A 25,738-nucleotide genomic window follows, 5' to 3' on the forward strand; every position below is an offset into this window, starting at 1 on the left:
CGTATCCTAGAAGGGATTTCGTGTAACCCAAGGCTTGTTAATAAATTAGAACAAGGATTTCGTGTAATCCACTATTTCTCTTGAAAATCAAAAGCCTAGTATGGAGAGCCGATTTTTGTGGTAGACATTAAAGCCTTGAACATCAACATGATGTTTTGCGTCCTTCACAAATCCAATAATTACAATGGCAGACACATCTGATAAAAGAAGTTGTGAACGGTACCAGCTTTACGTTATAACTGGATGATCCTGGCTTGTAATAAAAAAAATATAAGAAGGCTGGTATAATTAAGTTATTAAAACTTACATTTGTCACAACTCTATATATAAAACCTTAACATGAGCAAACAGACCATAAGATTTTTAAAATAGGAAAAACCGAACACAAGGTAAAATTGTCGAGCATCTCTCAGATTAGAGAATGATGCCAACAACGTCGGCCTTATAAAACTTTACAAAGTCATAAAGGTTAGAAAGCCTTATAAAAACTTATAAAGGTTTGTAAAGCGTATAAAGACTTGATCACTAACAAAACTTTGGCATGTATATATATTTGTTCTTTTCTATGTTTGACTAAGAAGCTATGTAAGATATGTAAGAAAGACATTTTTTCTAGAAGCATAACCAAAAAAAAAATACAAAGAGCCTTATCAACAAAGGATTTCTCATTCATGATAGCTATCTTTATATTCAATACCAAAAGTCCATCACATCTTTCTGTGGAAAACACTTGAAGTTGAAAAGTCATAAGTGTTTCCTCAAAAACATACCAAAAAGAACCATCAACCTGCCCGAGAACATGTTAGAACATGTAAAAAAACATACCTAAAACCACACATGTGTTCACCCAAAAACATCATAGACACATGTAATCCCGGAAAAAAAGTTCACCCCCTTAGGCAAATGATCTATTAAAGAAAGGTTTTTAAATTTAACCGGGGTAAGTTGCACCTCTACTTTGAACGTAGGTCCGCCACCTCACATGCTCCGTGTTCACCCTTTGTGTCTTTAGATAATCTAAGACTTTTGTCCATTTATTGTGATCCCGAGGAGATATGAACACTCGATACCCAAGGCATCGACGAATTGCCCCAGATTGTGTAAAATCAGTGGTGCGGATCCAAGGGTCATTATCATCCAAGAGATCGACAGCCGAAGTTTCGTAGATATCATCATCAGCTGTTCTGTACCAGACACGGGGTGATGAGGCAAGCTGCAAAACAAGCACAAAACCAACAAAAGTTCTATACTGCTTGACTGTTTGTATGTCTCTCACCAATAACTCCAACTTATATGAGAAACAAAAAAAAGTCATCCTGCGAAACCGTCCCAATCTCAAGCGAAACACCAGTCAACTTATATGGGTTAAGTGTATATGGGTTCTCAGACGACAAGCTGAATTTTAATGGCTGGCCACCGAGGATGAGTTTGGATTGCTCTGCAGCATCCATTAAAGATTTATGGGCATCGCAATGGACAAATGCATGAGGCACCACTCTCTCGTAACAATCAAATTTGGGGATGTTTGAAGTGTCTATGATCTCAAAATTAGGATAAGACCCATGAGGAGTCCAAGAAGTTTTTAATCTGCATCGCCAAACGAGTAGTCCTACTTTGTTTTCAAGATAATCTGTAAGTTCTTTTGTTTTAGTTGACTCCCCAAACCCACTTATGGTTACTTGTGACACAACCAAGTTCTTCATGTTTCCCTCTGACTCCATTCTCCTGAATCATGAAAATGAGAATACGATTCACATCATAGCATCAGAACATCTGAAACAACTGTATAAGCACAGAACATCAAGCAAATGAACACAAAGATATGAGATGAGATGGGAGAATTAAGAGACATACCTTGTTTATGTCAGATATAGGTGAATGATGAGCGTCGCTTAATTGGTTAATCAATAATCTGCATAAGCACAGAACAGAAAGCAAATCAAATGAACTTCTCATTTTTCAGCTAAATCATGAAAATGAGAATACGATTAACATCATAGCATCAGAACATCTGAAACAACTACATAAGCACAAAACAGCAAGCAAATGAACACAAAGATATGAGATGAGATGATATGGGAGAATTAAGAGACATACCTTGTTTATGTTTGATACAGGTGAATGATGAGCGTCGCTTAGAACCAGAGGAGAGAAGAGCAGCGAATTCCCTTTTTCTGCTTGGAAAAGAGAAAGAGCAGTATTGGGGCGAAATTCAAGAATGATGTCTGTTTCCGAAAAAAGTTTTTTTGTCCCAACAAACTTTAATTTCATTAAAGCCCAAATGGGCAAGAACAAATTACAATTAAACATTAAACGAACAGACTTAAAAACGTATCGGACGATTAAAAACGTATCTTTGCTATTTTTCTTTGTTTGATTGTTATCTTTGTTCTGTTCCTTATTAATCCAATTTCTAGAAAAAAATTTGTTTCAAAACGATACAATTTTTAAGTTTTCAATGCACTCTTAATTATTGATAAATTGTAGTTTTCAAAAAGAACAATTGAATATGATTGGTTTAGAATTATTGAAAATTGTAAATTACAAAAACCAAAACATTTTTAATGGATTTTTGATGTGTTCTTTTAATATGTGTGAAAAGTGTATAAATTAGATTAATTAGGAACGGAGGGACGATTATTTTTCTATTTTCATCGCTATCTCCGTCTTCTCCAGAGTTACCGCTGTGTAAGTTATTATATCGTGTTAATAAAAAAGCTTTTTTAACAAAATATTTTTAAGACTTTATAAGCTTTTACAAGATTCTGTTAAAAAAATATTACAAATTTGATAAGCTTTCATTGTAATACGTTTTATCAGATGTTTGATTTCTCATATACGCTCCAATTTGATACATACAGTATATCATTTATTGGAATGCTCAGATGTTTATGATATGTTTATAAGATGTTTATAAGCTTTTATAAGAAGTTTATAAACCTTTTATCAAATGTTTAAAAGCTTTTTATAAGATGTTTGTATTTTATAAGCTTTTATTGTATAAGTAATACGTTTTATGAGATGTTTAAAAGCCTTTTATAAGATACTAGATGAACACCCATGCTACGCATGGGTTTTTGTTTTTAAAATTGTCGGAAAAATATGATTATGGTTTTTTATTGATTTTGATGTTAATTTTGATAAATTCATCTATTTAATATAATTATTATTTTTTATAATTAGATTCATGTATAACTCGAAATATCAATTCTACTATAATATGTATATTTATATATTTATTATTCTAATATTTCACTATCATGATCACATACTACAACAATATATGATATACCGATACAATGTATGTAGTTATATTACTTATGTGTTTTGAAACTTGGCTAACTTAATTGTAACAAACAATTCTTTATTCCATATATTCTCTCGTCATCTAGTACACAATCACATCATGATATGCTAGTAATTTAAGTCAACAGTGTAATTCTCATCCCTACCATATAGTCATATAGAGTCTTATGTTGTTGTTTTTTTGGTATGTCTAATGTTTTGGATGACTATTACGTGAAATGTACATAAAAAAGGTCATATGATAAATCAAATTCACAAAACGTAATAATAAAAAAAAATATCCAACTAAAATTACTAAATTAATATGAGGTTAGGTAGCAAACATCTAAACTGCAACACAAGTAAAATTTTAGTCATTATGGGTTAATGACTATTGATAAAAAAAAATTAATAAAAGAAGTAGAAAAGAATGAAAGTAGTGCTTGGTACATTATTATGATTTTTTTATTTATTGATTATTTTTAGAAAATTCATTTAAGAGTGAGATTAATAGAGAATTTAACACAACAAAAAACTTTTGATTTTTTTCTCAATTATTTTTGCTAGTTTGTTAATTTAACTAATGTAGAATGACACATGTCATTTTCTTCTGTGATGATGTGTCACTCATATGGAGAGTGTTGGCCAACTTTCATATATATAATTTATTTTATTTTCATTTTCATTTTCGTTTATTTTTTTCTGCTAATTTCAGTTTTGAATGCGATTGGGGACATTGTTGTTTAATTTTGAGGGAGGCGGTTACTAATAATGTTTTTTTTTGAGTTTTAAAAAGAACGTTTTATTGAGTCAAAAAATTGTTGGGAATAATGATCTTTTGCTCAAGTCTATTGCCTAAGTTACTAATGCTGCAGAGTCAATTCCTAGACTAATGTGATATCCGGATGGCAAACCGATATAGACTAGAGGACATCCACGTTTCCAACATAATCCATTAAGGCTGGAGCTAATTTTTCTGCTTTTCCTTTTACCTCTTCAGTAAGGTTAGTATTTGTAGAGGTTGACTCCTTGTTCATACCTGATAATGAGGCCATAGTGAAAAAGATAATGGTATTTTTCTTCCTTATAAAAACTGAATGAAATGATTTTCTTTAGAGTAAAAGGGTGAGAATAATGTCCGATGAACCAAGTATTTTACTTAAGAAGGAATGATTATACAAAGGTTGGAAGAATGCTGAGGATATCTTTCCAATGATGAGAGTACTACTTTGTCTAAATCCGTAAAAAGAATAATTGTTGGGGAGAAAAAGAATACCAAAACTATGAAAATGGTCGACTTAACATGGTTTTGTATGGGAATGAGTCTAAAAAGTTCTTGAATATTAACTTTATTGATGAGTCCTAGCAATGAAAGCCTATTAGATATAGTTGTAGAATTTGGTTTAAAATTTAGGATGATGTGAATGCATGCGAATAATTACATGGTAGTTATGATTTAATTAGAACTGTTAAGCATATGAATTTGGTTTGAATGATCAAGGTAATCGGCTAGAGAAATTGGGAGTTCCTGCGTTTTTGAACTTCTTCCACGAATTCGATTTTTGTGTTTTGGCCAAGGAAAAGCTAAGTCTGAAGAGTTGATATACAGTACCTCAATTTTCACTGCTGTCAGCTACGATCTAGGTATAGGTATTAGAGTCTTTTTGTTATTTCTAGAGTCTTTTTAGAGTCTTTTCAGCTATTTCTATGACCGGGATTGGATTGAAACTAATAAAGCATTTTGGAGAAAAACGGAAGGAGTTAAGCTAAAAGACGAATTTGGAGTCTGACAAAGGCATCATACCGACACTTCCATGGTGTTGATCGACACGGTTTGTGGCGCAACAAGAGTCTAACGGTTTAAAGATTTGAAGATCCCAGAATTTACACCTAAAGATTTTTCTATTTACAGAATTAGTCCCTGCACGTTTTTGAGAACATATAATATATTTTAAAAGGTCATTGTTTAGACCAAAGCTTTATTTTTAGGTCTTCTACTTTTGCCCTACAATTCAAGGAGATTTTTGGAGAGTTCTTGAGAGATTTCAAAACCTTGTAGAGAAAAGATCTTTTCCTAAACTCTATTCTTCTTTTGATTTCTTATATGCAATCTTATACAAACATGTTTTATGTTTCGATGATCATGTTTGAGTAATCCCCTAGCTGGGTTTAGTGTTTTTCATTAGGGATTTAGATGAATTAGTATATCGATAACCTGTTAAGATTTATATTTATAGTTCTTTATCTTTGATTGTTTTTAATGCTAGTTCTAGAGTACCTAACTAGAACTTGATCCTAAGTTAATAGGTAAGATTCGAGAGGCATCTTATTGCCGGAACTAGATGGGCTTAATTAGCTAAATGAGGATAGGTCTGATTTAGATACTTAGCTGAACTTATCAAACCGGATTATAATGTTTGCTTAGTTCTAGGGATCTACATATAAAGTGGGGTCAATACAATTAAGCATACTTAGTCCATGCAACAAGAGTTGATTGATTATAGAATTGAGGTTTGTAGTTCTAGAATAGTGCAATAACAATCCTAATTAACTGCTAGAACTATTATTTGTCTATTTCCTGAGAATTTCTGAAATCCGACGTTTTAAACATCTGAATCTTACATCAATTTAATATGCTTTTGTCTTTTGATATACAATTACTTTTTTTTTTATATAATTACTTGATTTAGTTTCATTTCTAGATTTTAACTTTACGTGTGAACAAAAAAGATTTGTGAGATTCGACCCTTAAATACTAATGACGATCTCTTATTTGAGAGAGTGGTCTTAAGGTACTTTGATCACAACCACCTTGTGTTAACTGTAGCCAAGCAATTTTCCAAGTTCTTAAAAATTTAATTAGTCCTTAGTAGCTACTTTGTATAGCTCCTCTATGATCTACTTTCAGTGCATATAGTTTTGTCTTTATCCAGCTGTTTAAAATCTATCGCTTGCGATTTTTGACAAAATCTTTAAAAGATAATAAACAGACGATTTTTTTTTGTCAACTGAATTATATTAGAGAAACTTGTTGAGGAAGTATGGTGAAATACAAACTCTCAAACGAGGGAAAAACCGACGGATGACGAAAATGTCCGCAGAAACAAAGCCAACGAAAAAAGAAATTTCTTCGAAAACTAAAGTCCTAAAGAAATGAACTAAAAATATAACTAGAAATACAAAGCAAGAAATATCAAACCAAAATCGAAAGAGGACAATCATTCAAGAGAAACAAATAGTCTTGAAACCTAAGAAACATCTTCTAAAAAAAAAAAAAAAAAAAAAAAAAAAAAAATGAAACATCTTCTCCTGAATCTCCTGCAAAAGAGATTTATCAATGGTGCACTTAGCCAACCCAAAGATACCATCTACTATCTCCCATTATGAAGACAATTGACCTCTCTAAACCTAGAAAAGGATAGACTACGTCCAAATAATAAAGAAGAGAAAATTACTACAATTAAAGAATATATAATTACTTGATCATCCAATAATAGATCGCTATACGTGTGTGATGACGTAGATAAGAAAAGATCTAAAACACTTGTGGGGTTTGTGCTATTTATGGTGTTTCAAACTTATTCACAGTAAATCCAACGACCACCCATACGGGACCCGACACCGTATACATACTTTGATACTTATCTCCTTACCACTTTGTTTTTTTCTATATTGTGATACATTACTTCCCTTTTAACATTTTCTTTTATTACTAAAATTCTTTCGACTGTGGATTAGTTTATTTGACTTTTCTCATTCCCTCGTCCTCATTTTCATTATAAATAGAGAGCATGCATGGGGACATATTATTCATCACAAGTTTTAAGCAGTATTTGTAAGAAAATGGCTTCCAAGACTTTGCTTCTTTTGGGTCTCTTTGCATTTCTTTTCATCGTCTCAGAAATGGCTGCCGCGGGTACGTGTTATATATATTTCAGTCTACTTCATACATCCAAGGCTAATTAAACCTAAACTAACGTACCGATATTAGATATTTTCAAACTATTTCGTCAATAGTAGTTACAAAATATATTCACTTATACAGAAGTGGAAATATACATATATATCTCAAACTAAAACAAATACAAATAGAAACTTGTATATATGTTTAGCAGTGAAAGTAATTACGTTTCTTTTTCTAATAATATGGATGATATATTCCCATAAATAATTCTCAATCTCGTAATCTTGGTCTTAGCGATCTTAATTCATTTTCGGTTGATCTCTCAACAGTTTTAAATCTAGAAAGTTGGTTTGAACCATGGTCAATTATTAGGACTTGCTAAGTCAAAAGACTCGTAAGAAAAGACACTTAAGTCAAAACATGAATCCGTGTTACTCGTATATATCAAACAATCTCCATTATTTATGGTTTGCACAAATTTTATATGTATCTTATATCTAACGTTTTAACTTATTTAAAAAGAATTTACAGATCTGAAATTTAATAGAAATTTATTTTTAAATAGATATTAAGTAGTGCACAATTGCAAGAGCTAAAGTATATCTTTGATATACTGTGGTGTTTTGGACAGGCACGGTGAAGTCAGAGAGTGAGGAAACTGTGAAACCTGAACAACATGGTGGTGGATTCGGTGACAATGGAGGAGGAAGATACCAAGGAGGAGGCGGCCATGGTGGCCACGGAGGGGGAGGATACCAAGGAGGAGGAGGACGATACCAAGGAGGCGGTGGGCGACAAGGAGGAGGGGGAAGTTACTGCCGCCACGGCTGCTGCTACAAAGGTTACCATGGCTGCTCAAGGTGTTGTTCATATGCCGGAGAAGCGGTTCAGACTCAGTCTGGTCACTAAATCTACATAATATATCAACCACCATGAGTGTACGATTTCATTTATATATACACTTACGTGTGTATGTGATATGACAATACACTTACGTTTGTAATGAAGTGCCTTAAGTTTAAGAGGAGAAACTATCGGAATAAAGTTTCATAATGTAATGCCTTTGTGTTTATTTAAGTTGTTATTTGCGATGTTTGCATAATAAAGTTGTTTCTAGTTGAAGTTATTCTCTTTTGGTTTTATGTGACCCTATTAATTCTTTTTTAGTACTGGCCTAAGGAAAGATAAAAGATGTACAAAAAAGAAGAAGATTTAAACAGGCTGGGCAAGGAAAATGCTTTTTCTTAAAAGAAAAGATTACTAGATAGTTAGAGACTCTATCGAATTTTGACATGCACAATAGTTACAAAGTTCACTAAATATAAAGTACGTAGTATTATAAAGAATCTCTTACAAGATCTATAGCGCTCAAAGCTAGAAGTGTCAATTGGGTTGTCCAAAGCCCAATGGTCATGTCCAATTGGACCATTAGTTTTAATGGGTTTTAATGGATGGTCCTTATTGGACAATGGTCTGAAAATTTGTCCAAGACCATTAAGGACCATGTCCAATGGTCAGCCCATGGTCAGCCCATAACTTAATGTTGCTTGAATACAATGCATTTTCATAAGAAAAGATAAGAACTTAGCTTCCTCTTACAAATATGATTAGATGGTACTTAAAACTGTAAAAAATAAGTCATAAAGTGACAAACTTGAGGAGATACATAGAAAATAAGTTCATCAAAAGAGTTAAGCTTAGATTTGGGAATTAAAAAATGTCTGAATATTATTTGCTAATCAACAGATTCATATTCTAGTAGAACTAACCGGAGTAGGAGTTGAGAGAGAGGTCGAAGCGAGAAAGAGAGAGAGGGAGCTTCGTCGCCGAGGGAGAGAGAAGAGAAGAGAAGAAAATTGATGTGTTGAGAAACTTGATGGGCCAACCATAGACCGTGTGGGCTAGCCCATTAAACCCGTGGACATAATTGGTCTTTAGACCATTTAACCCGTTTTCTTTACGGGCCGACCATGGACTGTCCATAATGTTGTGGACTGGGCTTAGCCCATGGTCAGATGACCATTTGACGGTTCTACTCAAAGGTATAGAAACTCATTGTGTAGGGTTTTGCTTTTAGATATTCTTTGGAGGTTTAGAGAGTTTCACCGCCTTTTGTCTCTTGGCATTTAATGCCTCCCAACAACAACTACGTACAAGTCTCAAGTACTGGTCCTATTATATTGTTGTTAATAAAACATACTTTCTTTTACATGCTGAAAGAACATTATCTTCGCACCAAACCTCGAAAGATATTTCACCTAATGCGATGCATTTTATAATTCTCAGGGACAAAAGTACTATGTATAGTATATTAGTATGTCTCTCTAAAAACGAAGGACATTTGGGGTTAAAAGGCTTTTCACTATTACGAAATAAAACATTGTATCTCCAGTTATAGTCTTAGATCATCTCCAATGTTCACCTCTATTTATTTTTTTCTTTATTTTAGAGACAACTCTATTTTTTAATAAAATATAGTTGATTTTGTTCTAATATATACCCCTCTAAAATAGATATTGAATATATTATCAAGGATGTCAGCAAAATGTCATATTGGTTTATTTTTATTCGTAGATGTGATATACCTTGATTTTTACTGATTATATCTATGATCTAGATATATGTTTTTAGAGTCTTTTTTTTGTTTTAACGTCTTTTAAAAATAATTGAGAAATCAAATATTCTTCCCTAAGTTGTTTATTAGTTTAGACTTAAAATCAATTTTATTAACCCTACGGGATATGACTATATGAGTCACCGAAGCGTTTTGCATTTCTCTAGAGCTTTCTCTAGTCTTCCTAATCCAAACTTGGAAGCCTTTAAAGTTGTAGCTTAACTTTTTCAGTTCATTCCTGTCTCTTTCTTTCCACCTCACTCAGAGAGGTAAATACTTAAAACTTAACAAAATATTTTTAATCGTTCTACTTTTTTATTTTCTTGACTGTGTTCAGTTTCTCAAACATGGTAACCTACAATAAATAAAGCTGTTAACAATAATGTTCTATATTGGAATTTTGTTTTTTTGCTCGTCTCTCGAGATTGTTCTTTGAGTTTTCGATTGACAAATCTTGTGTGTAGATTGGGATCAATGGTGACAAAAGGTTTATATTGAACCATATAGTCGTTGTGTTCCATTTTTAGGTTAAATAAATGGTTTTAAATTGTTACTGACTAGGGTCTTTTGACGAAAATAAAAAAATAAAAAAAAAATGACTAGGGTCACTTTTGACAAAATTGTTTCGGGAAAATCAAATGTTATTCCCTAAAAAGTCAAGTGTTATTAACCCTATGAGATATGAGGAGCCGAAACGTTTTGCATTCCCCTAGTCCTCCTAATCCAAACTTGGATGCCTAAAGGGGAGTTTGTTGGGATAAGCATGAAGTCAATAAATTAGGGAATAAAAGTTATGTTTTAAAATAGGATTAAGATAAATCTTTAGGAGTAATCTAAAGATATGTTAGGAGTTATCTACATCTTATTCTATTGTGTTTGTTATCATCCCTCTCCTATATAAGAGTTGCCAAAGTTGTGGTAAACCTTAAGAGATTTGAGAGAGAGATTGAAAGCTTTGTTTTGAGTTATTTTCAAAGCTAATAAAAGGAGTGCTTTTATATTTGATCTAAGTATTCAAATCTTTATTTGGTATCAGAGCATAACCTAGGTTTCAATTTTTCTTTTTCGAATATGAGTGAAATTGTTGCTGCAAGCAACAAACCTAAAGAAGGGGGGGGGGGGGTCATCATCCATTCATTGTCCCATGCTGAACAACGCTAATTACACGGTGTGGACTATGAGGATGGAGGCTACTCTCCGAGTGCATAAAGTTTGGGAAACAATCGATCCTGGATCAGATGACATGGAGAAGAATGATATGGCTCGAGCTCTTTTATTTCAATCCGTACCCGAATCAACTATCTTACAAGTCGGAAAACACAAGACCTCTAAAGCCATGTGGGAAGCCATCAAGACAAGGAACCTCGGTGCTGAAAGGGTAAAAGAAGCAAAGCTACAAACTCTTATGGCAGAGTTTGATAGACTAAATATGAAAGATAATGAGACAATCGATGAGTTTGTAGGGAGAATATCTGAGATTTCTACGAAATCAGAATCTCTTGGAGAAGAAATAGAAGAGTCAAAGATTGTGAAAAAATTTCTGAAAAGCTTGCCACGAAAGAAGTATATACATATCATTGCAGCATTAGAGCAGATTCTCGATCTCAACACAACCGGATTTGAAGATATAGTAGGAAGGATGAAAACATATGAAGATCGGGTTTGTGATGAGGATGATTCACCGGAGGAACAGGGTAAACTCATGTATGCAAATTCAGAATCATCTTATGATACAAGAGGAGGAAGAGGTAGAGGTCGAGGTCGTTCTTCTGGCAGAGGACGTGGAGGATATGGTTATCAACAAAGGGACAAGAGTAAAGTCATCTGTTATAGATGTGATAAAACAGGACATTATGCATCTGAATGTCTAGATCGTTTGCTCAAACTTATTAAAGCGCAAGAACAACAACAAAACAATGAAGATGATGATGAAATTGAGTCGCTTATGATGCATGAGGTGGTTTATTTGAATGAGAGAAGCGTGAAGCCAAAGGAGTTTGAAGCTTGCTCAGATAATAGCTGGTATTTGGATAATGGTGCGAGTAACCATATGACAGGTAATCTTCAGTGGTTCTCCAAGTTGAATGAGATGATCACAGGAAAGGTGAGATTCGGTGATGATTCTCGTATTGACATAAAAGGGAAAGGTTCAATTGTGCTCATCACCAAAGGAGGAATACGCAAGACATTGACTGATGTCTACTTTATACCGGATCTAAAAAGCAATATCATTAGTTTGGGACAAGCCACTGAAGCAGGCTGTGATGTTAGAATGAAGGATGATCAATTAACGTTGCATGATCGTGAAGGGTGTCTGTTACTAAGAGCAACACGCTCCAGAAACAGACTTTACAAAGTCGATTTAAATGTTGAAAACGTGAAGTGCTTACAACTCGAAGCAGCAAGTGAGTCAACTAAATGGCACGCACGTCTTGGACATTAACTTTGACACAATCCAAGCTATGGTAAGAAAGGAATTGGTTATCGGAATCTCTAATATTCCAAAGGAGAAAGAGACGTGTGGTTCATGCCTCCTTGGAAAACAAGCAAGGCAGCCATTCCCTAAAGCAACTACTTATCGAGCATCACAAGTATTGGAACTTGTTCATGGTGATCTTTGTGGTCCGATAACACAATCTACAACTGCTAAGAAAAGATACATACTCGTGCTGATCGATGATCACACTCGTTACATGTGGTCTATGCTATTGAAGGAGAAGAGTGAGGCATTTGAAAAATTCAGAGATTTCAAGACTAAAGTTGAACAAGAAAGTGGAGTTAAGATCAAAACCTTCAGAACAGATAAAGGAGGAGAGTTTGTCTCTCAAGAATTTCAAGATTTCTGTGCAAAAGAAGGCATCAACAGACACTTAACCGCTCCATACACACCACAGCAGAATGGAGTTGTTGAAAGGAGAAATAGAACGTTGCTAGGTATGACAAGAAGCATCTTGAAGCACATGAAAATGCCTAACTATTTGTGGGGAGAAGCAGTAAGGCACTCAACCTATATCATCAACAGAGTAGGAACAAGATCTTTGCAGAACCAAACACCATATGAAGTTTTTAAGCAAAGAAAGCCGAATGTAGAACACTTACGTGTATTTGGATGTATTGGTTATGCCAAGATTGAAGGTCCACATTTGAGAAAGCTTGATGATAGGTCAAAGATGCTTGTTTATCTTGGAACTGAACCAGGCTCCAAAGCATATCGTCTTCTTGATCCAACTAACCGCAAAATTATCGTAAGCAGAGATGTGTACTTTGATGAAAACATGAGCTAGAAGTGGAACAATTCAGATTCTGAAACTCGGGACATCTCTGGAACATTCTCACTTACCTTAGGAGAATTTGGAAACAATGGAATTCAAGAAAGTGATGATATAGAAACAGAAAAAAACGGAGAAGAAAGTGAGAACAGTCACGAAGAAGAAGGAGAAAACGAACACAATGAACAAGAACAGATTGATGCTGAAGAAACACAACCCTCACATGCTACTCCTCTGCCAACATTAAGAAGATCAACAAGACAAGTTGGAAAACCAAATTATTTGGACGATTATGTCTTAATGGCAGAGATCGAAGGCGAACAAGTTCTATTGGCAATTAATGATGAACCATGGGATTTTAAAGAAGCAAACAAGTTGAAAGAATGGAGAGATGCTTGCAAAGAAGAGATCCTGTCAATAGAGAAGAACAAAACTTGGAGCTTAATTGATCTTCCAGTTAGAAGAAAAGTCATAGGGTTAAAATGGGTTTTTAAGATCAAGCGAAATTCAGATGGCAGCATAAACAAGTACAAGGCAAGGTTAGTAGCAAAGGGTTATGTTCAGAGGCATGGTATTGACTACGATGAAGTATTTGCTCATGTAGCTCGTATTGAAACAATTCGAGTCATCATTGCCTTAGCAGCATCAAACGGATGGGAAGTACATCACTTAGACGTCAAGACCGCTTTTCTCCATGGGGAACTAAGAGAAGATGTTTATGTTACACAACCTGAGGGCTTCACAAATAAAGACAATGAAGGGAAAGTCTACAAATTACACAAGGCTCTTTATGGTTTAAAACAAGCACCTCGTGCTTGGAACACTAAGCTGAACAAAATTCTTCAAGAACTGAATTTTGTAAAGTGTTCTAAAGAACCATCAGTGTACAGAAGACAAGAAGAAAAGAAGCTTCTCATTGTGGCTATTTATGTTGATGATTTACTTGTGACAGGCTCTAGCTTGGATCTAATACTCTGTTTCAAGAAAGATATGGCTGGAAAATTCGAAATGAGTGATCTGGGACAGCTCACGTACTACCTTGGCATTGAAGTTCTCCATAGAAAGAATGGCATCATATTAAGACAAGAGAGGTATGCAATGAAAATTATAGAAGAAGCTGGAATGAGTAACTGCAACCCGGTCTTAATACCAATGGCAGCAGGATTAGAGCTCTGCAAAGCACAAGAAGAGAAGTGCATCACCGAAAGAGACTACAGAAGAATGATTGGATGTCTGAGATACATAGTGCATACTCGGCCGGATCTCTCTTATTGCGTTGGTGTACTAAGCAGGTATCTACAACAACCGAGGGAATCACATGGAAACGCACTGAAGCAAGTTCTAAGGTATCTCAAAGGAACTATGTCTCATGGTCTGTACCTCAAGAGAGGATTCAAGAGCGGATTAGTAGGCTATAGTGATAGTAGTCATAGTGCGGATTTGGATGATGGAAAAAGCACTGCCGGTCATATCTTCTATCTTCATCAATGTCCCATTACATGGTGTTCACAAAAACAACAAGTAGTGGCTCTTTCATCTTGTGAAGCGGAGTTCATGGCAGCTACTGAAGCAGCCAAGCAAGCCATATGGTTACAAGACCTATTCGCAGAAGTGTGTGGGACAACAAGTGAGAAGGTGATGATTCGAGTGGATAACAAGTCGGCGATTGCTCTTACTAAGAATCTTGTCTTTCATGGTAGGAGTAAACATATTCATCGAAGGTATCATTTCATAAGAGAATGTGTTGAGAATAACTTAGTCGAAGTGGATCATGTTCCCGGAGTTGAGCAAAGAGCTGACATTCTAACCAAGCCACTTGGAAGGATTAAGTTCAGAGAGATGAGAGAACTAGTAGGAGTTCAGTGTGTGTTGGAAGATGACTTCAAGCTTAAAGGGGAGTTTGTTGGGATAAGCATGAAGTCAATAAATTAGGGAATAAAAGTTATGTTTTAAAATAGGATTAAGATAAATCTTTAGGAGTAATCTAAAGATATGTTAGGAGTTATCTACATCTTATTCTATTGTGTTTGTTATCATCCCTCTCCTATATAAGAGTTGCCAAAGTTGTGGTAAACCTTAAGAGATTTGAGAGAGAGATTGAAAGCTTTGTTTTGAGTTATTTTCAAAGCTAATAAAAGGAGTGCTTTTATATTTGATCTAAGTATTCAAATCTTTAAAGTTGTGGCTAAACTTCAGTTTGTGTTTGCTTTTGTTTATCAAGATTGTTCTTAGACTTTTTCGAGTTAAAAAACTTGTGTGTTGGAGTCATCATCGTGATCAATGGAAAATAAAGTTGAGAAGGAGATTACTTGGGTGATTAAAAATTTCTCTTCTCTGCAATCTGCAACAATATATTCTGATATATTCGTTGTTGGTGGCTGCAGATGGTAAGAAGATAAATTGTTTTCTAATATTTTTCGTCTAATCTACGGTTTACAGATAATATTCTTTGATTGCTTTCTTTTGTTTTTGCTTGCAGGCGTTGTCAGGCCTTCCCCAAGGGATATAATAAGGCTGATTATCTTTCTCTGTATCTCGACGTTCCTGATAAAGAATCTTTACCTATTGGATGAAGAAGCCACACAAAATTTTCTTTTACTTTAGTAAATAAAATTTCGGAAAAACTCTCCAAACTTAAAGGTTATTGGTCTCTATGCTTGCTAAGAGTATACCTCATGTCATATTTTCTGGTTTTGTTCAGAGATAAAATATGTTTTGTGATTCTGCAGAGACTCAGCAGTGGTTTGATAAGAATGCTCCTGACTGGGGGTTTACAGAAATGATCAGCCTCACTGAACTTCATGCGGAAGAGGGACTTCTGAGGAACGGAGAACTCACCGTTGTTGCCAAGGTAGAGGTTCTTGAAGTTGTAGGAAAATTAGATGTATCAGAGGAATCTTCACCAGTAATTGAAACCATAGATGTCAATGGATTTCAAGTTCTTCCTTCACAGGTAAAAAAAAATATATTTAAGGAAAACACTTTTTTATTGTTTTACATTTTGCGTTTTGAAACAAGAATAAGAAAACAAAATCATAATTTAAGAGTTTCTCATTTTTTGCTCAGTTTCTTTATATATGTACAAGATTTAATTATGCAATGGTTTAATTTTTATGTCTCCTTTCCACTGGCAGGTAGAATATGCGAAGTCTTTATTTGAAAGACATCTAGATATTGCATCAAAATTCCGTCCAAAGAATCCATACCTAAAGACGGCGTACATGAATGTCCTCTTGAGTTTAACCCAAACGATATGTCAATCTCCTCAAGAACTCTCCAATGATGATCTCTCTGATGCAGGCGCTGCATTGGCATATTTGAGAGAAGCAGGGTTTGAGTTGGATTGGTTGGAGAAGAAACTTAATGAAGTAAAGGAAAAGAAAAAGAAAGAAGAGGCTTGTTTGGCCGAGATACAAGACATGGACGAACATGTTAAGCCATTGAAGAAGAAGTACTTAGACCTGGAAGCTCAGATAGATAAGAAGAAGGCAGAGTTGCTAGCTGCAAGAGCTCCTCTCTCCTTGAACGATGACAATGTTGTCTGATTATTTTTGAGTTCTTGGGCACTTGGATTTATGTTTTGCTTGTGTTTTAATGTTTTATCTCTCGTGATGTGACAATGTCTTGATTTAGGATTTTTCTATAATATTGCGGTGCAGAACTATCATTACTCTCCTTCTCCTTTAATAAATTGTGGATTAGTGAAAAATTGTTATAGAGAATGAAAAAAGAATGAAACGTTATGTTTGATGTTTCAATATTATGTCATATAAATATTTTTAGGTTTTCTATGTAATATTAATTGATTATTATTGATTAATATCAGACTTCAAGATAAATAATTAAATATCATTGGTTTAAAATTATAAAAAAAATGTAAAGTACAAAAAGTAATCAATTTATAATCAATTTATAATATGTTTTCTTAATATATGTGTTTTTCTAGAAAATCAAGTATTAAGGAACAGAGGGAATATTATATAATGATTAGGGTCATTTTTATTATTTTGTGAAGGTCATTGTCTTAAAAATAATTTAGGGAAAGTCCAATGCTTTTCTTGCAAATTTTCTTATAGACTTTTATGTCAAATCTTATTAACCCTAGTCTTCCTATTCCTAATCTAAACTTGAAAGCTTAAAAGTTGTGGCTGCACTGTTTCAGTACTTCGTCCCTGTCTGTCTTTCGACCAAAACTCTGAGAAGTAAATACTAAAATAATTTTTAATCGTTCTACAAGTTTTTTTTTCCTTGACTATGTTTAGTTTCTCAGACGTAGTAACGTGTAAAGAGAGAAATAAATTCTGTGTTCCATAGCGAAATATTAATCTTTGTTTTTGTTTTGTTTCTCGAGATTGTTCTTTAACTTTTCGATGTACAAAATTTGTGTGTAGGAGTCATCATTGAGATCAATGGAGACAACAGTTGATACGACGATTACTTGGGTGATTAAAAATTTCTCTTCTTTGCAATCTGCACCAATTTATTCCGACATATTCGTTGTTGGTGGCTGCAAGTGGCAAGTAGATAGACTGTTTTTATTTGTTTTAACCAACGGGTTGTTGGCCCAGTAGTAAATCTCCGAGTTTAAGGTGCTGAGTTTCAGACACGTTGGAATAGATCTCTTCTTCAAAAAAGATGAATTTAACCTACAGGATAATCTTTTATGATTGTTTTTTTTTTGTTTGCAGGCGTATTATGGCCTACCCCAAGGGAATTAACAAAGCTCATGATAGTTTTTCTCTGTTTCTAAACGTTCCTGATAACGAATCTTTACCTACTGGATGGCGAAGACACGCTAAAGTTTCTTTTAGTTTAGTAAATCAAGGTTCAGAAAAACTCTCTCAACGAAAAGGTTATTATTTTCTATACTTGCTAGCTACTTTATGGTTCATGTTAGTTTTATGTTTCTGTGTCAATTTGTAAACATTGATATTAACAATATGTTTTGTGATTTTGCAGTGACTCAGCACTGGTTTGTTCAAAAGGCTTTTACCTGGGGGTTTCCAGTAATGATTACCCACACCGAACTTAACGCCAAAATGGGATTTCTGGTAAATGGAGAACTCAAAGTTGTTGCTAAGATAGAGGTTCTTGAAGTTGTAGGGAAATTAGATGTATCAAAGGAATCTTCACCAATAATGAAAACCATAGATGTCAATGGGTTTCAAGTTCTTCCTTCACAGGTAAGAAACTAAGGAAACATACAACAGTTTTTGTTGGTTTGTAGAAAATTCAACCACAAGATGTGATATACAGTTTTGAACAACTTGATAGTTTCTCATTGTGTTATTCAGTTTCTTTATATATTGTGGTTTTACTTTATATATCGTTTTCACACGCAGGTAGATTCTGTGAAGCGTTTGTTTGAAAAAAACCTAGATATTGTATCAAAATTTCGTCTTAAAAATCCATATTTGAAGACTGCGTGCATGAATCTCCTCCTGAGTTTAACCGAAACGCTGTGTCAATCGCCTCAAGAACTCTCCAATGATGGTCTCTCTGATGCAGGTGTTGCACTGGCATATTTGATAGAAACAGGGCTTAAGTTGGATTGGTTGGAGAAGAAACTTGATGAATTAAAGGAAAAGAAGAAGAAAGAAGAGTCTTGTTTGGTCCGGCTGAGAGAAATGGACGAACAGCTTCAGCCATTTAAGAAGAGGTGCTTAGACATTGAAGATCAGATAAGTAAGGAGAAAGAAGAGTTGTTAGCAGCTAGAGAACCTCTCTCTTTGTACGATGACATTGACAATAATGTCTGATGACTTGAGAGTTCTTGGGCACTTAGATTTAGGTTTTGGTATGTGTTCTTTGCTTGCTTTTTGATGTTTTATCTCTCTTTTGATGTGGAAACGTTTTGATATAGGATGTTTCTATATTTTTTCTTTAAAATTTTGGTGCTGACCTATCAACACATTCTTCTCCTTTGATAAATTGAGGATTAATGAAAAACACTTGTTGAGAGTGAAGAAACAATGAAACGTTATGTTTCAATATTAGGTCAAATAAACGTCCTTCAATAACGACTAGGTTATGGGTCATTTTTGTTATTTTGGGAATGCCAATGTTTTAAAAATAATTTAGGAAAAGTCAAATACTTTTCTTGCAAAATTTCGTTGAGACTTACTCTAGGTCAAATCTTACTCTATATACTAAAAGGTTATTGTTATCTATATATGCTTTACTCACGACAAGAATTCTACATCATGAATGGTAGGATTTTTTGTAGGAAATAAGCGTTTCATACCAATTTTTTACGAAAAATATTAGTATGGAATGTCCTGTATTAAACAGTTTTTGGTAAACAATTCGTAAAGAATGTTCTACGAAATAATTCTCGTAGAAACCACATAGGAAATCTCGTAGGAAAGTGGTAAGACCCCATTATCATTTACTTATCAATATTTCTCTCCAATTTTCTACCATTTTGTTTTACCAATTTTCTAAAAAAGATTGATTATAACAAATACTACAATGAACAAAGGGCTGACATTTTACTAATGTGAGGCATTTTACTAATGCGAGACACTATTGTTATTCATTACATGTTTATAAAGGATTAGAGTACGTGAGTAGAGTTGGGATCCAACGAGAAGAAGTAAAATGCCTCACATTAGTAAAATACCGCACATTAGTTAATAATTCTCGTAGAAAATCTCGTAGGAAAGTGGTGGGATCCCCTTACCATTTATTTACCAATATTTCTCTTCAATTTTCTACCATTTTTTTTTTTACCAATTTCCTACGAATTCTAACTCGTTATGAAATATCATTCTTTCTATTCTCCTACCAAATATTCTGAAATTTTTATATATTTACCAAATATCATTTTTGCCAAATTATTTTAGTTGAAGCTTAGATTTATTCCTAATCTAAGCTTGGACGCCTTTAAAGTTGTGGCTTAATTCTTTCAGTATATCGTCCCTGTCTCTTTCTTTCGACCTCACTGAGGTAAAGTTGTGGCTTAATTGATTCTTTACATCGTTCAACTTTTTTTATTTCCTTGACTATGTTCAGTTTCTCAAACGTGGTACATGGTCATTAATTTGTAAAGAAAATACGGTTTAGAATGATGTTCCATAGTGGAATCTTAATCTTTATTTGGTTTTGTTTATTAATTAACGAATTTATTTTGGTAACTTGTAATGAAAACATTGTATGTAGAAGTCATAATTGAGGTCAATTAATGGAGACAAAAGTTGATACGACGATTACGTGGGTGATAAGAGATTCGTTTTCTTTGCAAGCCGCATCGATTTATTCAGATAAATTCGTCGTAGATGGCTGCAAATGGGTAAGAACATAAATTAGGATATAATAAGGCTAATAGTTGGTCTCTGTTTCTACTTGTTCCGGATATTGAATCTTTGTCTATTGGATTGTCTATTGGATGGAGAAGACACGCTAAATTTTCTCTAACTTTAGTAAAACAATTTTTTCTGAATAACTCTCTATACTACAAGGTTATTGTTATCTATATGTTATCTATATATGCTTTACTCACGACAAGAATCCTACAGCATAAATGGTAGGATTTTCATAGGAAATAAGCGTTTCCTACCAATTTTCTACGAAAGATGTTAGTAGGAAATGTCCCGTATTAAACATTTTTTTGTAGGAAATTCGATAAGGAATGTCCTACGAAATAATTCTCGTAGAAACCACGTAGGAAATTTCGTAGGTAAGTGGTAAGACCCCCTTACCATTTACCTACCAATATTTCTCTCCAATTTCCTACCATTTTTTTTTTTACCACTTTCCTACTAATTCTAACTTGTTACGAAATATCATTCTTTCTATTCTCCTACCAAATATTCTGAATTTTTTTTTAGTTTTATTGCAATAAATAATTTATATCTATAAGAACACTTACTGAAACCTGTTATATCTCACAAATTATTCTTACAAAGCAAACAAAGTTACAAATCCTTATTCATGAATTCGTTTTACAAGCCACATAAAAAGTAGAGATTGAAAGCGATTTACTCTTGAGTCTCGTCGTCGTCATCATCGCCATCTACACTTGTGTTCCTATTGTTCGTAGTCTCTTTCTTAATTGTCGGATAATCCGGTGGTTGAATTTATGAAAAATGTTGAAGAAAAAGCTTGTTGCATTCCATAAGATATTTTATTTGAAGGTCCTTCTCAAGTTCACGCTTCTTGATTGTTTGAAGCTCTTGAAGTAATGCAATCGTTTGGCCTGGAGCTGTGAAAGATGAGAAGGATCCGCCAGCAAACAATCTACCAAACCCATAGCGTCTTACTTTGACTATGGGAACTTCCTGAAAATGTAAAGCAAAGCATAGTTAGTATTGAAGCATCTAGTTTAAAAACAACTTGACTGAAGTGAAATTATAACTACTTGTCAAAATTTTGAAATAAATATTATTTCATCTACTAAAACGAAATATGTTTTTTTCCTACTTAATTATCCTCCACCTACTTGTCAAAATTTTGTTTCACATTTTTAAAAAATCTCTACGATTTTCCTACAAACATTTTGGTAGGAAAGGCTCTTACTTTTTTCCTTACGGCTCTAACAAAAATATTTTCGTGGGAAACTAGGAGGAACAGTTCATCGCTTATCCTACGAATCTCCTTTAAAAATATTATCGTAGGAAATTGGAAGGTAATGCTTCCGACCACTTTCCTACGACTATATTTCCTTTGGTTTTCCTGCCATTTTCCTATGAGATTTCCTACGATATCATATGTCGTAAGAAAATCGATAGAAAATTCCTTCGAAAACCTGACGAATATTTTTGACGAGAAATTCCTTCGAATTGTTTACGAAATATATATTTTGTAGGAAATTGGAAGCATTTTGGTAAGTGTTTTTTCCTTCAAAATTTTGGTAATTTTGGTAGGAAATTTGGTCGGAAAATACTATGTTTTCTTGTTAATAAGTAAGGAGATCTCCCGACGGACTTCCTAATTCGTTAAAAAAAGTTTTCCTTTCACATAAAGAAAAATTATGAAAAGAATGGAAAATTATAAGATTCAAACTCTGAAAAATTGGAAGTATAGTTTATCTTTTAACCGCCTGAATATTGTATAAATAGAAGAGTTTGTCCTCTATTCAAGGATCCACAATTTAATATAAGAAACCTAATTTTCTACATTGTTCTTGATCAGAACCCTAACTTTGTCTCAAAGCAATCTTATTATTCATTGCAATTGAGCCCTTGATTAATCTATTAACAAAAGAGTTGATTTAATTTATTTTCCCTTTAATCAATTTCATTGTGTGATTTCTTGAATCAACACCTACAAGCATTTCTAAGTATATAGACTAAGAATTTGATACTCTGGTCGATAAAGGATGAAGCATGTGAAGGTTTATGTGAAAAAGAAGCTTGTACAGTCTACTCCAAAAATTCGTTTTATGGTCTTTCCCTGAAAAAATTGATGAATAAGGCGAAATTAACACTAAATTAGGTTGTCATTGTCAGGACATGAAAAATCACAAACTTTTATGCAGCTCACATGAAAAGTCACAAACTTCTAGGCAGCTGCAAGATCGGGAACAAGAAAAATAATCGTATATTGTAGAATAGGGTTTTTAATTATGTAAAGACCGTAAATCGCTGCCATCATTTTTGGTAAATCTTCAAAGATCCAACCCAAAAAATAGCAAGACGGTGAAGATAGAACAAATGGACTAAACGATACTCCCTTTATTCATAGTTTGATGTTTCGCAAAGACTGATATTTTGTAATAATATCATTATTATTTTTATTTATGACCAATAGAAAGAGAAAAAAGTGAGATTAATATTATTAAACTAGTAATAAATAAATAAATAAATAGAAAAGTTATTTATTTTTTAGTTTGTGTGTAAAATTTAAATCATTTTTTTAGAAATAGAAAGAACATATTTTAATAATAAAAAAAAAAATCGTGCTTTTTAGTTTTAGGGCCTTTTGCTAGTGCTATTTCCATACTTAACTTTTCGGTCACCGACTTCTCCAATTTTTGTTCAATAGACTAGAGAGATACTAGAAGCCCCCTTGGCCCAATGGTTGACCCAGGGTTCATTAATGCTTCTACACCAAGAGGTATAGGGTTCGAGTCCCAGCTAATTCAATTTATTAGCAGATTTGTAGATTAATGGAGGCAAGTGTGCAGAAGATCTACAATGATGTACAATTATGGCCGTTCGCCAGGATTCTACGCAGAGAAGATATTGAAAGTTTCCATCAAGCGCGTAGAAAATAAGAAGGAAGTGTCGTCTGTCGTGGATCTAATAAGGGTTGAAAGGAATTGTCCGTGATAAAATCGTTTATATAACAGTTCTCATAATTTGTAATAAATAATAAATCTAAGATGGTAAAAAGAAAAAGACTAGAGAGATAAAGGAGAATGGAAAACAACAGAAATGTGTTGAAGATATAATACTTGCTCGGCAAGTAAAGTAGAAAATAAACATTTTTTCAGTTTGAAACTATAAAAGTATCCTAATGCAATAGTGACTAGTCAATAGAATAACATGCCGTTGTAAAAGTGATATTTTTTTTTAATATAATTTAACATTAGATTTTAAAAAAGAGAAATAGATCATCGTTTTATCAGAACTAGTGAAGAAAAAAAGCCAAAATCTAAGGAACAAAAGAAAAGATAGACAAAAAGATATTCAGAAATCTAACGACACTTGTTCTTGGGAATGAAGAAACAATAACGTTATGTTTCATTATTTGGCAATAAACGTTCTAAATGACTACTTACCAGCTAGGGTCTTTTTTGTTATTTTGTTAAGGTCACTGTCTTAAAAATAATTTAGGAACAACTAAATGTTCTTCTTGCAAAATTAGTTTTAGACTAAACTAGTTAGTATATAAACCCTATGCGATATGAGGAGACGAAGCGTTTCACATTCCTCTACATCATCTCTGTCTCTTCCTCTCTTCTCTTTCTCTCTACCTCACTCAGGGAGGTAAGTAGTTAAACTACTTCGATAGTTCTACCCTTTTTTTTATTCTCTTGACTATGTTCGTATATTCACAGTGGAATCTTAATACTTATATTGGTTTGGTTTCTCTATATTGTTATTTGATTTTTGTTTTTTTTCTTCTGAAAGTCTTGGTGAGTAGGAGTCATTATCAAAATCAATGGGGAAGCAAGTTGATAGTAAGACTATTACTTGGGTGATTGAAAATTTCTCCTCTTTGCAATCCGCATCAATTCACTCTGATCAATTCGTGGTTGGTGATTGCAAATGGTAAGAAAATAAATTGTTATCTAATGTTATCCCTAGAATATGGGTTTAGCTGATTATTTTACTTTGGTTTTTGCTTGCAGGCGTCTTAAGGCCTATCCCAAGGGAAATGAAAAGGCGACTTATTTGGCTTATAGGGCTAATAATTTGGCTCTGTATTTAAACGTTGCTAATAGTAAATCTTTCCCTATTGGATGGACAAGACACACTAAATTTTCTCTTACTTTAGTAAATCAAAAATCAGAAAAACTCTCCAAACTAACAGGTTATTGTTCTCTATGCTTGCTCTATTTTATGGTTTATGTTATGTTGTAAACATTTATCTTAAAAGTTTTCTCTAACTTTAGTAAATCAATTTTCGGACCAACTCTCCCAACTAAACTGTTATTGTTTTTGCTTCCTACTTAATAGTTTAACTTAGTTTCATGCTTCTGTGTATGAACGTTAATATTAACTCCATGGGAGGGCACCTTTATGTCTTACTGATGAAATGACTACTTTTTTGTGATTTTGCAGAATCACAACACTGGTTTGATCATAAGTCTACTAGCCGGGGGTTTCCAGCTATGATTCCTCTCACTAATCTGCATACTAATGAGGGATTTCTGGTGAATGGAGAACTCACCCTTGTTGCCAAGGTAGAGGTTCTTGAAGTTGTAGGAAAATTAGATGTATCAAAGAAATCTTCACCAGTAATGGAAACCATAGATGTCAATGGGTTTCAAGTTCTTCCTCAAGTAAGAAATTATATAAATAATTATACCACACTTGTTGTTATGTAGTGGAAATTCTAGGTATTCTGTTTTGAAACAAGTATAAGAAAAATACTTTTAAATATAAAGAATATGAAGAAAACAAATCGTTAGTCTATTAGTATATAGTCCAGTTTCTTCAAATATATACTAGGTTTAGATATGATGTGGTTTTACTTTATGCATCCTTTCCACTCGCAGATAGAATCGGTGAATCGTTTGTTTGCAAAACACCTAGATATTGCATCCAAATTTCGTCCAAAGAAACCATATATGAAGACGGCGTACATGAATGTTCTCCTAAGCTTAACCAAGACGCTGTGCCAATCGCCTCAAGATCTCTCCAATGATGATATATCTGGTGCAGGCGCTGCACTGACATATTTGAGAGAAGCAGGGTTTAAGTTGGATTGGTTGGAGAAGAAACATGGTGAGATAAAGGAAAAGAAGAAGAAGGAAGAGGCTTCTTTGAAACGGCTGCAAGAAATGGAGAAACAGATCTTTAACGAAGCTCAGATATATAAGGAGAAGGTGTTGGCAGCTAGAGCTCCTCTCTCTTTGAACGAAGACAATGTTTTCTGATGACTTACGAGTTCTAGGGCACTTGGATTTAGGTTCTGTTAGTTTTTCTTCTTTGTCAGCTTGCGTCTTGTTTTCTAAATGAGAACTCTCTTTATTTGGAAACGTTTTGTAGTTGAGCG

General features: G+C 33.8%; 5 protein-coding genes and 1 pseudogene across 12 annotated transcripts; 5 read left to right on the forward strand and 1 right to left on the reverse strand.

Moving 5' to 3' along the window:
- Window positions 1–690: 690 nt before the first annotated feature.
- On the reverse strand, window positions 691–2,118 carry AT2G05370 (RNA-dependent RNA polymerase-like protein; the record flags this gene model as incomplete). 2 transcript variants are annotated; one of them, NM_126560.1, is made up of 3 exons in its annotated part: window positions 691–717; window positions 983–1,213; window positions 1,326–1,703. In NM_126560.1, the coding sequence occupies 3 exons, from the start codon at window positions 1,701–1,703 to the stop codon at window positions 691–693; spliced, it is 636 nt and encodes a 211-aa protein (NP_178605.1). The 2 variants fall into 2 exon arrangements, with proteins under 2 accessions (NP_178605.1, NP_001154496.1); NM_001161024.1 differs by adding exons at window positions 1,855–1,912; window positions 2,098–2,118 and having other exon boundaries at window positions 693–1,725.
- A 4,769-nt stretch (window positions 2,119–6,887) lies between these two features.
- Window positions 6,888–8,420, forward strand: GRP3S (glycine-rich protein 3 short isoform). 3 transcript variants are annotated; one of them, NM_001124801.1, is made up of 3 exons: window positions 7,094–7,201; window positions 7,821–7,913; window positions 7,956–8,315. In NM_001124801.1, exons 1-3 carry the CDS (start codon window positions 7,129–7,131, stop codon window positions 8,096–8,098), a joined length of 309 nt encoding a protein of 102 aa, NP_001118273.1. In that variant the 5' UTR covers window positions 7,094–7,128; the 3' UTR covers window positions 8,099–8,315. The 3 variants fall into 3 exon arrangements, with proteins under 3 accessions (NP_001324794.1, NP_565325.1, NP_001118273.1); NM_001335279.1 differs by having other exon boundaries at window positions 6,888–7,201; window positions 7,821–8,420; NM_126561.4 differs by having other exon boundaries at window positions 7,084–7,201; window positions 7,821–8,315.
- A 2,566-nt stretch (window positions 8,421–10,986) lies between these two features.
- On the forward strand, window positions 10,987–15,004 carry AT2G05390 (annotated as a pseudogene; the record flags this gene model as incomplete). Its single annotated transcript has 1 exon — window positions 10,987–15,004.
- Window positions 15,005–15,163: 159 nt separating this feature from the next.
- Window positions 15,164–16,848, forward strand: AT2G05400 (Ubiquitin-specific protease family C19-related protein). Of its 3 annotated transcripts, NM_001124802.2 has the most exons (4): window positions 15,166–15,459; window positions 15,552–15,712; window positions 15,802–16,025; window positions 16,207–16,770. In NM_001124802.2, exons 3-4 carry the CDS (start codon window positions 15,852–15,854, stop codon window positions 16,615–16,617), a joined length of 585 nt encoding a protein of 194 aa, NP_001118274.1. In that variant the 5' UTR covers window positions 15,166–15,459; window positions 15,552–15,712; window positions 15,802–15,851; the 3' UTR covers window positions 16,618–16,770. The 3 variants fall into 3 exon arrangements, with proteins under 3 accessions (NP_178608.2, NP_001118274.1, NP_001323545.1); NM_126563.3 differs by having other exon boundaries at window positions 15,164–15,712; window positions 16,207–16,848; NM_001335280.1 differs by having other exon boundaries at window positions 15,552–16,025.
- A 347-nt stretch (window positions 16,849–17,195) lies between these two features.
- On the forward strand, window positions 17,196–18,831 carry AT2G05410 (MATH domain/coiled-coil protein; the record flags this gene model as incomplete). 2 transcript variants are annotated; one of them, NM_126564.2, is made up of 5 exons in its annotated part: window positions 17,196–17,274; window positions 17,464–17,661; window positions 17,761–17,924; window positions 18,032–18,255; window positions 18,415–18,831. In NM_126564.2, 3 exons carry the CDS (start codon window positions 17,768–17,770, stop codon window positions 18,829–18,831), a joined length of 798 nt encoding a protein of 265 aa, NP_178609.1. The 2 variants fall into 2 exon arrangements, with proteins under 2 accessions (NP_178609.1, NP_001323718.1); NM_001335281.1 differs by lacking the exon at window positions 17,196–17,274 and having other exon boundaries at window positions 17,482–17,588.
- A 5,347-nt stretch (window positions 18,832–24,178) lies between these two features.
- Window positions 24,179–25,727, forward strand: AT2G05420 (TRAF-like family protein; the record flags this gene model as incomplete). Its single annotated transcript, NM_126565.2, has 4 exons — window positions 24,179–24,288; window positions 24,369–24,550; window positions 24,802–25,022; window positions 25,239–25,727. The coding sequence occupies 4 exons, from the start codon at window positions 24,179–24,181 to the stop codon at window positions 25,617–25,619; spliced, it is 894 nt and encodes a 297-aa protein (NP_178610.1). The 3' UTR covers window positions 25,620–25,727.
- Window positions 25,728–25,738: the final 11 nt, after the last annotated feature.

This window comes from Arabidopsis thaliana, chromosome 2, assembly GCF_000001735.4.
Source record: "Arabidopsis thaliana chromosome 2, partial sequence".
Lineage (NCBI taxonomy): Eukaryota > Viridiplantae > Streptophyta > Magnoliopsida > Brassicales > Brassicaceae > Arabidopsis > Arabidopsis thaliana.